Source organism: Phalacrocorax carbo, chromosome Z, assembly GCF_963921805.1.
Source record: "Phalacrocorax carbo chromosome Z, bPhaCar2.1, whole genome shotgun sequence".
Taxonomy (NCBI): Eukaryota; Metazoa; Chordata; class Aves; order Suliformes; family Phalacrocoracidae; genus Phalacrocorax; species Phalacrocorax carbo.
Genome location: NC_087548.1, coordinates 31,356,931 through 31,371,664, shown reverse-complemented (window position 1 = coordinate 31,371,664; position 14,734 = coordinate 31,356,931). Strand labels below are relative to the sequence as shown.

General features: G+C 36.8%; 1 protein-coding gene across 3 annotated transcripts in view; it reads right to left on the bottom strand.

Annotated features, from left to right (window-relative positions):
• Positions 1–252: 252 nt before the first annotated feature.
• SMARCA2 (SWI/SNF related, matrix associated, actin dependent regulator of chromatin, subfamily a, member 2) overlaps positions 253–14,734 on the bottom strand; it is a 114,785-nt gene continuing 100,303 nt past the window's right edge. For all 3 annotated transcript variants that reach the window (XM_064439135.1, XM_064439136.1, XM_064439137.1), the window contains 5 exons: positions 7,780–7,885; positions 6,870–6,971; positions 2,966–3,098; positions 1,826–1,968; positions 253–1,169 (listed from right to left, as the gene is read on the bottom strand). In XM_064439135.1, the coding sequence (XP_064295205.1) occupies positions 1,134–1,169; positions 1,826–1,968; positions 2,966–3,098; positions 6,870–6,971; positions 7,780–7,885 (520 nt within the window). In that variant the 3' untranslated portion in view covers positions 253–1,133. The remainder of the gene's footprint in view (positions 1,170–1,825; positions 1,969–2,965; positions 3,099–6,869; positions 6,972–7,779; positions 7,886–14,734) is intronic.

Genomic DNA, 14,734 nt, shown 5'->3' with positions numbered 1-14,734 from the left:
TATTTTACTACTTCAGTTTTATTAGTCTTATTTTAACATGCATTGCATATCTTCTCTCCATCTCTGAAGATACTTCTATGGTATTTGAATGAGTTCTGATTTTACATTCAGGACAGACCACAGTGGACCTCTCTACAGGAGACATTCCTGCCCTTTTGTCCCTGCTATAAAAAGATTTTTGTGGAACTCATAACACAAGGCTGCATCTATTGAGCTAAATTATCTCTTTATTAGGAAAGCACCAACACCACATTCTTCAAAATTACTGGAATTTTATTTGCCTCAGGCTTATGACTTGCAACCAAAGACATTGTGCAAAGAAAGCAAAGATTAAGTACACTTTAGGGAAAAGGTGATAATCCATATTGGTAACACAGAAGATCAGGCTGATGAAAGAAGCCGTCCATTACACTATATAGATTGCAATATTCAATAGCATTTTTTAACCCAACTTTTTTAATTGAGGAAAGAAAAGTTAAGCAAAGTTTACAGTAGCCATAAATTTGATACAATTCAAAAAGCACTTTTCTGAAGATCGTCAAGCATAAAGTGGAAAAACGTATATGGGACAAGGTGGATGAAGGCTAACTACTGTACATTTATAAGCTATTAAACAAAGTTGCATATATGTACCACAGTGTAAAAAACCCAATGCAGAACAAATTAAAACTTTTGAAACTGCCTGATGAAAAATAAAATAACCAGTGGCTTTTAATGGCTTCTCCTGGTTATATCAATGCTACAAAAGACTTTTTTTTTTTTTTTTGTCTTTCTGATGCCACTGAAAAACATCCTATCAAATGATAGGCACAATCAAACCATCTCCAAGCTAAAGCCAGCTCACAGAAATATACTATCCACCCACATTTTCCATCAAAAGCTTTTTTTTAATTGTTGTTTTGTTTTTAAATCTTTTGAGGCCCATTTGGTCACAATATGTTACATTTTTGTCCTTTTTTACACCATGATATCATATGTTTGTCTGGCACTACCCTAGAGCTAATTTATAGAGAATGAGAATACAGAAACAACCCAATGTCTATTTGACAAAATGAATTCACTGGGTGTAAAATAGGAGAAGGGAGAAGAGAAGGGGAAGGGGTCAGTTCTGCCAAGAAAATAAACCCTATGGATCACTCATCATCACTTCCGCTTGCTTCCGACTGGTCCTAGAGGTAAGAGACACAAGACAAGTCAGAAATTCTTTGCCAGCTAGTCTGTGGAATTTGTTAAAGAAGGAAAAAAAGTATAAGGAAGAAAAACTACAGTTAAACTGACAAATCAAGATAGCCTTAAGAAAGGTACCATGTTATCTAATATTTCTCTCTCATGGCATTACATTTAATTGCTATAGACTTCTTTAGAGAAGGAAAGACTCAGAGTCAGGAAACACCAGATCTTTCTTTCTACCCAACTACTTAAAAACAACTGGGAAGAGATCTGTTTTCATTTGTAGCAACAGTAGAAGCACCCGGGGGGTGGGGGGTGGGGTGTGGGGTGTGGGGTGGGGGTGTGAGGAATCAATGAAGCTAAGAGGTTTTTGTCTGTGGACAAAAGAAAATAGGTTTAAAGGTTCAATGAAAGTAGGAACAGCTCCAAGAAATAAGCTCAAAACTTCTTAGACTTTAATGTCTTTCAGGACTGGGACCAGATCTCACAAGCACACCCATATACAGTTAACACTCCCTCCCAATTCTCTCAAGATGATCAATACAGATAAAAAATGTGCTGAAGCATGAATAGTTGGAAATTCTGACAGCAAGCAGGACAGGGCAGAGACGCAATCACTGCAACCACTTCCACAGTCTCAGTGAACAAAACTTACATTTTCATCTTGATCCTCATCACTATCATCATCACTCACGACAGGTTTGGCTTTTGCCCGGCTTTGTCTCTTCTTGCCTTTTCCTTTCTCCCGACTTTTTTCATCCTTCTTACTAAGCTTGATTTTGACTTTCACTGATTTTGCTGCAAAAAGTTTAACAGCATACAGAAATGTGACTTTCACTTATCAACTTTTAAACTCTATCTCTGTTCACAGAAATTCACCCCTGGTAGCAGCCTGAAAAGATATTCCCCTCTGTTCTTTTTCTAGGCTGTGGAACAATGAAGCAGAGGTATGTACTTTTACTTCTCTATTTCTTGATAGTTTTAACAATAATTTCTGTTAAACTATGAAGAGTAACATTAAGTCAACCATGCACATCTCAGAATGCATGGTGTCTGCAGGTAGCATATGGTCCTTTGAGAAGATCTAAGAATATTTTCTTCCTTGCACATTCAAATGTTTATCCTTTGTACCAACAGACTTTTTTTTAATATATATTTTGAACTACAGAAATGCTATGTGGAGGTGACTGGCAAATTTTGAGTTGACACCTTTCTGAAGAACATGTTAAATTCCTGATTCCAGAATACCCACTCATTTCCAAACAAACAGCCGAAGCCGCATACTTTGCACACCCACGTGATGTACGTGGAAGAGTCACTCAGGGCCAAGTACTACAGTTCCTGTAACCAGACAGATGGGGTAGCTGGACAGTATGCGCAGATAGGTGCGAGTGGCAGAAAGTGAAATTATGGGATGCAGAAAGTGAAATTAAGGGATTCAGAAAGTGGGTGAAGACTGTCTCTGGCCTTTCCAGCTACTTCTATTTACAAATAACATGAACAGGACCAGAAGGGTTTATACTCACTTATGGCCAGTCAGACCTGCTTCCACAAAGCACCTCTGTTATTTGTTTCTGGCTTAAAAATAGTTTACTATACTCTAAGAGGTATAGCCAGAACATACAGCCAAAAGATTTAAGCTGAATGTTATCACCCAAAGTAGCAAACTAAGTAAGAAGTTATTTTCACCAACAGAAAATATACCCTTAAAATTAGTTTCCATGCAGAAGCTGGAAAACTTCCCCTTCCATCCCCAGATGCACTTTCTTTTCAGTATTTAGAGTAGGGGACTCACATTCTGATTCTGATTCTTCTTCTTCTTCTTCATCTTCATCATCATTGCTTTCATCCTCGCTTTCTTCCTCTTTGGCAATCTTCTGTCGCGCGCTTTTGAACACAGACTGAAGAACAATGGAATCCTCATAGATCTACAGTATGAATACAAACCTATGTCAGAACTGTAAAGTCAAGCAATATAAAAAATTCACAGCATAGACCTTAATTTTCAGTCCAAACCCAGAGTATATGGCCTTTTCAAATACTGAGTAACAATGCTTGTTGCATGAATTTTACAAGAAATGCCAACATTAATTTTTCATGATCTAAATGAAGAAATTTATCAATAGTGAGCCACAAAAATACAACTTCTAAAATGTACTACATCTAAAATTTCCAGTTAGAGTGTTTTATGTATTATTTTTATTACCCCAGAAACGATTGTGTATTTCCATTAGATCATAACAGCCTTGAAAAACTGTCAAAGCAACAGACACCAACAGTAAGCACCTTAATTTAAAAAACGGGTAATAGTCTAGCAATACAGTTGATAATGACAAATGGCTAACCCTCATGTTAATTATTCTTAGTTCTTTCTGAAATCCAAAGTGGCTACAAGGAAAATTAAATTATCCTAAGCAGTTAATTCCTTCCCTCCTCTCAGATCTACAAAGACTGAAAAAAAATAATAATCAGTGCTCGTTCTAAACTTAGCACCTGTTCTCAAACATTCTGTAGCTTGCTAAGTAGCTTGGGTACATCAGATTTTCTCTTTAACCTCAAGCATGAAGGGACTCAAGAGTGAGAACACTACATTTGGCTTTTAACACACTTAGATTATCACAGTTAAAATCTTGTTGTCTTACTGAGTATCTAGGACTTCATAATCACCTTAACAAATGAGCTTGTGCATTTTATTTTGTAAAACATCAGAAGACAAGCACTGGACAATTCAGCACTAGACAATTAAGGATTGTTAATGGAAGGGTACAGAGTCATAGATGGTTTTCTTCATCATCATCACTTGAACTACCTTGGCTGTCATACTCCTCCTTTGGCTAAATTACAGACTTTCAATCGGTATGTTAGAACTGACAAAACTGTTCTAATGCTTTGCAGGTTCAACAAAATTAATCACAAAAACTGTGTTCAGAATACTTTACATGAAACATGCAATCTCTCTTTTTTCACTTGACTACCAGGTCCTTTCCAGGAAAAACTGCTTCTTACTGCAGATTGTTCCCCATTCTGTAAGTACCTCTCCTTTTTATTATGAGATGTCTGACTGCTCTTGACCATGGTAAAATTTCTTGACATATAGATAATGATCACAAATGTATTGAAAAGGCTTTTCTCCTATTGTCTTATGACATTAGTGGGCTGTGACTCCGCACAGCTTTCTTCCTCAAAGTCATATGATTATTGACTTTCTCTTTTCAAGTCAGCTATCAATAGAAGTCCCTGAGTTCCTCCCAAGGATCATTTATTTTTCTTATGCATAGGCCTAGCATGCCATTGTTCTTAGGAATGGGTGTTTCAACTAACCTTGCTGTCCTTTCTCAGCCCAAACACTTTTCTAAGACAAAAAGAATTAAGGATGCATACATTATAATTTTTAACGCTGGTCACTATATATTTAAGGTATCACTGTGACCCAGACTTTTAAACAGAATTTCCTAAGGAAATAAAGGGTTTTAAAAAATTACTTTAACCTTCTTAATGTGGAACTATTTGTAATAGTCAGTATCTGTTTTGATCCAGAAAAAAACCTGGTGCTACTTCAGGAAAAGCTGCACAAATAGAAGTTTTCCTATTTTGACCAAAATAAAATTGCAACAGGTTTGTTGTTTTTTTTTTTAAAAAAAGCAGCAATGACAGTGGAACTTCCTTCAGAAAGGGAGAAGCAATGACAACAGAACCTCATGACAAGGGACAACATTCATGACAAGTCTTCTGTTTCAATAGACACATACTATTTTTACCCCCTTACATGTCTGTGTTTCATTTGACCGTTACTTACAACATGAAAAACTTTTCAAATCACTGAGGTTACATTGAGGACAGAAGCCTCAAAACACAAAGTCTGTCCCTCCCTGAAAAACCCTCAGAAGGTTCCAGCTCAGGTGGAACTGCTTTGCTCCAAGGAAAAGCAGCATGCATCATACTAACAGAATGAACACACAGAATTTCACTCAAAGTCACTGTGTACTTAAACAACTGCCTGAATTTTTGGTTTTGGGTGCACACTCAAGTGATGTAGTTTACTGAAGTGAACTGGTATTTCAGAGCAAAGGTGGACCCGAATTATTACAAAGAACATGAGGCAGCCTTAAAAACTGAAGAACTGCTGCAGAAGTGTCCCACAATTCACTGTAAACCAAAATAAATGGTATAAGAACTTAGCAGAAAAAAAAAAAAAAACCATAACAAAAAAATCCAAAGTCTAAGATGTGAGTTTTTGGCTCTGGTAATTAATGTTGGTACACTGGAATGGAAAATTATACTGCAACCCTCTGATACAGGTTGGGTTCTTTCCAAACAGAGCAGCAATATCTACTGAACATTTCTACCCACTCAGGATTATTCCTGTCAATTCTACCACCTCTGCCTAACAGGAGACCCATCAGCAACTTGAGTCATTCCAATGAGAATAATTTCATCACTTTTCCGATTTACCTACTGATTTTTCTGTGTCTCTTTTTACCTCCCCTACGAACTTCTACCATTTTCTAAAGTCTTGGTGACACTTTTTGGTATTAGCTTTCCTTCACTTTTCGGTGGTTGTTGTGTTTTTTTTGGTGTGTGTGTTTTTTTTTTTTCTTTTGCATTTGTTATCTTCCAGTTTTTATAGCTATTTTACTGCTATGTGACTAAAGAGCCACACTAAGCAGTAAGGAGTAAACTGGCAATTTAAATTTGGATATGCAGAAAAATATTGTCTCATGCTTCCTATCATCATTATTTTTCTTATTAAAATATTTTTAGCTGATTTGTTTATATGTTGTTTCCATATAACTGAAGACAGTAGAAACACTGCAGATACGTATTACAGAAAAATTATCTGTCTCTAGACACAAAAAAAAAAAAATCACAAAATTATAACCTGTATTCAACAATCCTTAACATTTAATTGCATGCTAGTTTTAATTTTTAATTCTCAAATTTTAATATAAACTCCCCAGTTCAGGAAAGGAACATCAGTAGCGTTCAGGAATTTAAAGGATGCATTAGTATTGGCAGCATCAGCCTTCAGCTTACTTTTACTTAGGTTTCTTTTAATATAACCTTTTTCCTCTTCCACATTACAGGAGCTGTCTTAATCTTCTCTGTTTCAATTTAATATCGTGTTTGCATCACACTATTTGGACCTTATCTACAAAAATCCTGTCTCTTAAAATGGAAACTGATCTTTCAACATTAAAATAAACTTACCAGAGTGTTCAGAGAGTATAAAGCTTCATACACAATGCTTTACTGCTGGACAAACCTTGAATTTGCATCTTCCATTAGCAGAACAGAAGAGCAGGCTACAAAGTATTTCCTCAACAGCCTGTCCTAAATTGTACTGTTACATCTGCTCCTTCTATCACCCACTGTGGTAAATTCAAGCTCGTGTATCGCTCTACACGCACTGCCTTTTGCCATAGATTCAAATAGTCCTACAGCAGCTCTAAACTACACACAGATGAGGAAAAAAAAAGTGATCTCAGAATTAGAGTCAAAATCAAAATCAATTTCTCTGCATGCACACACTGCAGCTGTGTCCAGTGAATTCTGGATGATTTTAAGAATCTTGGCACTCTTCTGTATTCAGAGTAAGAATTAAAAAACAGGGTTTGTACACACAGTATAATAATCCACAAGCACTCAAAACATTAGGTAGGGGAAACCTGTATGTTTGACACAAAGTGGTTCATTCAGACCTGTGATCCCTCCAGATTGAATGTCTGAGCATTGTGACACAGCAACATGACATCTTTCTCCAAGTCTCCAAGACTCCGATACTTATGGTTGCGAATTCTTTCCTGTTGCATTTATTGAGGAAATGAAGTACAGACGCGCAGTGGTGCAGAAAGAAGAACAGCAAACAGGACACTAAATTAATATTTGATTTCAACACATTAAAAGCTTTCTCTCTAAAAATTTTACCTAAGCATCAAGACAAGTATCTGTTTAAAACAAACAAAGTCAGTCTTATAACATATTGTTAACACATTACTCAAAAAATACACCAGGGTAAGAGAGTATAAATTAAGCAATTGCTGTGTGAACTGGAAGGGACAAAAGCAACAGAAATGGAGCTCTTTTGGTAAAAGGAGTTCCAGTTTCTCCCTTCTAGCACAGAAACAAAATAAGCTGTGACATGAATTAAAGTCATAGAGTTATGACATCACCTAACGCGCAACAAGCCGCCTAAACCCCATCTGCCAAACTGTGTTTGGATCTGACCTGGCTGTTCCAAGATGTGATGCTAGTTTAGGGATGACTATATTCCCCTGAACCATTAAACATTCACAAACACTGTGTTTTTACCAAAGATGTGCTTACAGATTCACAATTAGGTCTTTGGAAAAAGACACTGAGATGTCACCTCTGAAAGTGTCGTTCATGTCACACCACTACATTTTGATTTGACTTCGAAATTACAGCGATATACTGCAATGTACACTAACCAAAATTCCTAGCAAGGTGTGTAACAAGGTTTAAAATGCAAGTCACAAATACAGGTACATGAATATTCATGTTGTTGTAGTTTTAATGATGACTTCATGCTCCCCCTTCTGTACAACAAAAAGAAATGGAGGAATCTTCACTTCCAAAAAAGGTTCTTACCTTTATCTTCTTGAAGTCCACTGGTTTTCTAATCAATTCATAATACTCTGGTAATTCTTTCCTAGACGGGAGCTGAATGAAGACTTCGCTTAGCTGCCGTCCTGAGCTGTTGAGAAGAACAATCCCACAGTGCAAAGAATTACTACAACTTTCTGACAAAAACCACATACACAGATACAATCTAAAAAGAAAACATAAAAATAAAAAAAAAGAAAAAGAACAAATTTTTCTTCCAAAGAATTAGAAATTGAACACTGCTCTGATTTTTAGATTTGGTACAGATAATTAATTTACAATTCGAAACATATCCTTCGTGCTGTTGTCCTAACACATCACCATCATTACAGGATCATATGTGTAAGGGGCTTTATAGAAGCAGGATGAGGATTTGAATCTGAGTTCTGTAGTACATTGCCGAGTACAGTCTTATCCTTCTCTCCGCTTTGTTTTATAGTTTTTAGCCAGTGTTCCTCCTGTCACTATATGTTTATCATCTTCTTGGTTATTTTATAGTTGTTTCATACCTCCTCATCATAGCAAACAATTTGTTAATACTGATTTCCATTATACCAGATGCTGATTGCTATCAGACTAACTAGATGCAACAACAACAACAAAATTATTAACTTCTACTAATGACTGTTAGGTTTCTGGGAAGATCATTTTAACTTTATTGAAAATCACTACTGCCATTTGTACTTCAGTCATCTAAAATACAGTGACGGGTTATCTAAAAAGCTTTCACACTCTAGGAACATTGCCTACGACTTACAGGTGTTCAGAATTTCTAAGATTTCCAGATTTCCCATTGTTCATCCTTTATTAATAGTTATTTTAACACTTCCAAATTGAGGAGTCTTTTTAATCTTCTTATTTGTGGCTTTGCAAGTAATACATGGCTATAAGTCACCTGGAGAGGAAATGCATTGGTGGCACTTATGGGCTTAGTCTTTTTTTTTTCCCCCCTCCTGTGTGCCTGTCATTTTTCCCACAAAGTAGCAGAAAAAAACTCTGCTGAAAGGAACTGTAATTCACTGCACATAGCATTCACAAGCACTTCCCAGTCCACACTCACATGCTTCCTTCTCTTGCAGCTACTCTAAAAAGGACCTGTTTTCTCATTTGCATCTTCGGCTGTTAGCTGAGGAATACCAAACCTTTACAAGAGTTGGGCAAGAAGGCTGCCAAGTCCTGCTCTCCACCTGAGCTTCTCTCCTGCAGTCACCCTCCACAGTGGTGTGGGATCTTACCAGCCACATTAAACTGAAACTGAATTGAAGGTTAACTGAGGCAATTCTGCTGTGGAGAATGACAAAAAGCACAGAACAGCTCTGCCCTTTATGGAAGACACGAATGCCTGCTATATCTTAGGCATTTATTAACACCTGAAGTGGCATCAGAATTTGAGGAGATACTATTTTCCTTATGGACCTGATAGACCAATGAACAAGTAGGAACAAACAGAATTTCCTAAGTAGCTGTTGTTTACTTAATGCAAGATTTCTTATTGTTCTCTGTTTAGTCCTGGGACACTGCTGCTCCTTATATACCTTGCATCAGAGAGGAGAAGAATGCAAACATTCTAACTGCAGCTTGCCAATCAGTGTTATTGAACCGATATCCTGGGCACCAACTGCCAGCTAGAGTATTTTTCCATGCAGTGCAAACCTAGAAACGAAAAGACTCTGACTCATCCTGACAACTTCCGTCTGACTTGCAGCAGCAGAAGCTGTTCCCTTTGCCTGCTTAGCAGTAACTGCCAGGCTGCCTCCTAGGTTACAGCAAGATTATGGCACATGGATGAACGCACCTCTGGGTGCTGCTGCTGCACGGTGAGACCAGGCGGTGTACTGTGCATGCCTGTCAGGGAAGGTGAGAGTGACATCTCTCTACCCTGTACAGCAGTTGGGGTAGATAGCCCAACAGATCACCTGCACCTCACACTCCAGGCAGTTACTAGCAATTTCACCCAACAGATCTAATGTATTTGTCAAGTACCCTGTTACTGAAAGAAACGAAATCATTAAAAAACCACATAATTGTCATCCCAAGTCTTATAATTTTTCTCTGCCAGCAAATAATTGTGAAACTCAGGCCACTGCACGTCCCTTCTCCTTCAGTACTGATTCACACCAGACAAATTCGTTACTTTCCTGCTTCCCCTGTCGCAGTGGAAGGTGTTTATACTATGGATTTAAAGGCACCAATCTTGTTAATGATCTATGTGAGTGACTATCTCATGCCACATGACAGAACTTGCCTTTATCTCAGATCGCCCTCTCAAAGAGAAACTGGAAGCAATACAAGGAAAAGCAATGCATTAAGTACACACTACACAACTGACTAAATTAACAGGTGTTTCTGCTTCTTTGCACATTTTTTTTTTTTGTTAATAAAGAGAAGTGTTGAGTACTCACAGCTGCAACTGAGATCAATGAAGTTTGTTCTGAAACTATAGAACACTAAGTCCTCTGAGAAATCAGATCTCTGGTGCCCAAACGGTGTCTTAAAATTTAAGTTTCTATTCCTCATTTGTAAAATGAGAATAAAATGACGTGAAAAAAGTTCTGTGCCTGCAAAACATTCAGATGCCTTATGAATATTATAAAGAAGCCTGGGGGGAGTTCAGCCATTCATTAAGTGATCAGTGCCCACCTTGTATATGCAAGCCACTAGTCCTGAGGAAAAGCAAAGCAAAGCAGTACACTGTCATGCCATTACACAGCATACTGTAACATACTTTCCTGAGGGAAAGCACATTAGGTGTCCACCCTGTTTCTGTTACATCCTATTTTTCTGTGTGCTTGACTTCACAAACTTAGGTGTTTTAATAAATCTGTGCAATATGCTGACATATGATATAGATGTAAGCTAATACTTTTAAAAGTGTGAAAACTTGCTTTCAAAACTTTGTGCAGTATGAATCTGGATTTGCTATGCAGAAGGACTGAGTTATCATTGCTATGTTTAAACTTCAGCAGCTTTCTTTTAACAGAAATATCTATTTGAAAAAAAATTACTAAACCGCTGATACTGGCATTGCTTCCACTACACTTCAGAATCTAACAACAAATAAAATTATTTCAGTATAAAGAAAATAGCTACAAATAATCTAATTTTGATAAAATTTTAGAACATGTTTAGCATGCCTGTCCTATTTTAAAAGCTCCTGATGATTGTAGAGCTTTTTGTCTCATGGCTATATAATTTTTTTCTCTTTTTATATCGACACACCCACCCCTATATTGTATTTAATATTAAAAATATGAGTAGCAAATTATTAAACAGCAATATTCTATTTTCAATATATAAATCTAGGCAACTGTGATTAGTTCACACAGGCTATTAAACTAAGAATGCCACAGAAAACGTTCAAGCTTTTCCTTGTTAAAATTAATTACTAAGAAGCATTTAAGGCTGTCAAAGAAAAAGCATTAAGGGCATGAAATATGTAACAGACAGAAGACTAGTGCCTGATTTTGTCTACTCAGATCAATAACAGCTTATTCTGTTCTATCATTTTCATAGAACCTCCTCTCACAAAGAAATATTATCTTCTACTCCCTTTGTATATGTGCATCTGTATTGTAAATCAGTGTGACCTTTTCTTACATAACCTCAAATGGCTGTGTTGTGGATACAACAGGAGAAAATTAGTAATTATTAATGCAACTCTCATTTTAATCCCTGTCCCCACTTTTGTAATTAGAAAATAATAACCACAGCAACTACCACATAAAAATCATGTGCGGTAAAAATCACGGTTGCCTAGCAACTAGCAGGATACATGCTGAAGGGAAGAAGGACCAGAATAAATTAAAAGACCCGACTCTGAAAGAACTGAGTGACAGTTCACTGCTACTGTGTCAGCTCAACATGCTAGTCTTATCTGCACTTACATAAAAAAGATGCTTTTAAAAAATGTTAAAAATGATTAAGAAATACTGCTAATTTAAAAAATATTTTTGCTTAGAAAAATATTTGTGCTCAGTTTTTCTGATTTTCCCTCATCTTTGTCAAACTGCCTACAAGGTGCATACAAGCATATATGCCCACCCATTTAGTCAGTATTATCTTCAGTAGAATTAAATGCAGGAACAATTAGGCCTCATTCATATGAGGTTCCTTTTGTATTTGTTTTCCCTGGCAGTATGTGGCCAGAAGCAAGCCGCCACTGACCTGTCAAAAGTATTACTACTCTCAATACCCTTTCTCCTTTGCAATCAAAAGGAGAGACAACTATGAAGCTGAAACTGCAAGACGTTCTTATATTTCTGGCAAATTTCACACTTTTAACAAACACTGAAATTCAATTTAGAGTGGGTAAAATGAAGAGTGCTGAAAGCTTGCCCTTGTCAGAGTGCTCACAACCAGAACCACAGCGTGCAAATGACAACTCCTAATCAAATGCAACTCACAAGGATGCTCTTTAAAAAAAATCATGTGTGGAGGAGGAAAATCAGAAGAGCTTACATAGCATAGGTGGTTCCTCTACATTTAACAACTTCCAACAGTAACTGTGCTATGCAGGGAGATGATTAATTTCTCTTAAATGTATTCAATGGTTCTTCCTTTTTGTAACTGACTGCAATAATACGTGGTGGATCCGACCCCATCATTGAAATGGAAGTGGGTAAAAATACTTAAAAATATAATTCTTGGTTTGACATATGGCTATGTACTCCATAACTTTGGCTTGGCTATTAATAAGAATTATTTGCTTTGCATGTTTGAATACTCGAGTACCAGTTGGTATCATTAAGTTCTAGTTAGATTAGGAATGGCTACTTACCTTACCATTTTACAACCGTTAAAAACTGGCAATGCAAGAAAATAGCTGGAAATAGTTTGAATAAAATCCGTTTCACATACAAAAAAAATACTCTCTCCCTGAGCTATGTCCTGTCAAAACTAGAATAGTATGGGCACAAATTTAAACATTTTGGCTTTAATGATTAAAATGCTAAGCACCACAAACAGAGGAAATCTCTCGCCAGGCAGGAAATACGGACAGGGCACAACCACCCCACCCTCCAGTTTTCTGTCAACTTTGTTACAATGTGGTCAACAGCCACCTGCTATGGGGAGGATGCTTTGTTAAGTTAACTGGTATACCATGCAGAGGTATTCGAGCAGAGCAGAGAGCAGGTAGATCACAAATGAAAATCATTGTATGTAACAGAGCTATCAGCGTCCCAGGACTCCTAAAGTCAGCTGTTGCTATCTAAACAAAGTTAATACGAACTAGTGGTAGCATCTAACTGGCACCTACACAGGAAACATCAAACTCTGATGCAAGGCAGAAGAGAACAGTGGATTTGTAGGGAAGCTGAATGATTACAAGGTATGAAGTATTATTCTTTTTCTCCACTTAATTTTAACAATCAGGAAAGGGAACCTACACTTACAGCTTGTCTTCCTCTGAAATGAAAAATAAAGGAAAACCTTCAAAAGAGGAAAAAGACAGTTAGGGGGACTAAGCCTGCATGTGCATGATGCAAAATCAGCAGCTCAAATTTGGCATACAAATTCCTTATTCTAAAAAGAAAATCTATCTCCGGTAAAATTGTTCCTGCTTTCAAAAGGCTAAAGCATTTAAACTGATATAGAAACTAATTTTGTTTTATGAAAGCATAACATATATATTACACATATGATTCTATGATTATCCATTTCTATGGGCATTCCTAATTTGTGAGGGAAGGAAAGACAGGTTAAAAGCATCAGAACTGGAAAAAAAAGTATGACAATAATGCTGGACTGGTGCATTTCAACTTGCCCTCTTCTAAAGAGCTGTTTTACACTGCAAGAGTAGAACAAGGTATAAGGCTCCAAAGACCCCTCAATCTTAGTTTAAGAAATAATTGCGACAAAATTCCAGATTAAAATATATTGTTGCAAATTAAGTCTGCAAAGATAATGCATATACTTTACGTTGGAGAATCAGGATCAACTGTGTAACTGGAAAGGTGTTTCCAGATGCCTGATTCTTGGGCCTTGGTATTGTCAATAAACATATAAAAGTTTTTTAATCAAGGAACAAAATCCAAATCTACCTAGGTATTTCTGCCCCACCATTCCATATGGAAAGGTTCCACAACAATTAGTTAACGACTTGAATATATTAATGAACGTTCACAGTTATATAAACTTGTGATCACCATTCTGTATTTTACATATTTCTATACTCTCCCCTCCCCATATTTATGCTACCTTTCTTTCCCAGGTGAATTAACTGAGAGCAATCACCTTCCACTCCCAGGCTGTGCTGTGTTTTGATAAACAAACCAACCTGTTTCCTCTTCCAAAACTCTTCCATGCTACTTATCATTGAAAGAATTATTTACACTTATCTCAGTGTAAATTTATCTTTCTTGAATGGAAGAAGTATTCAAGTACTACATACAGCAACTCAGAAGCTTTAATGGTTTCACATTTAATGGCATACACATATATTGGGTATTTCTTCATCCACACAGAAAATAGTCTCAGGCTCTTATTTTGTTCTTGGGGCTGGACAATACTGATGGCTCACAGTTAGCTTTGATCAATAATTTCTTTGCCCAGGTCATTCTTTTTCTGTCAGTTCCACCTGATGAGCTTCCAACTCAAAGAAAAGTTTCCTATTTTTAGTCTGTAAGTGCCTGATAGCACACTCTGAGGCACTTTAGTGCATGCCCATTCTTTTACTCCATATTTAAAGTATGTTCAGTCCTCCATGAATACCATCCCAATATTGATATTTTACAACTTTGTATTTTGGCTAGGAGAGTCCTTATTTTTTAATACATATCATTAACATATTATGATCTACGCCAACACCAATTCTTCAAGAACTTTCATCATATCTTCTTTCCAGTTTAATAGTTCCTTTTCTAACAGTGCCTTCAGTTACATCTTTTTCCTTGTTTTCACTCAGACTACAGACCTTACTTACTAGACCTCCTCTTTCTTT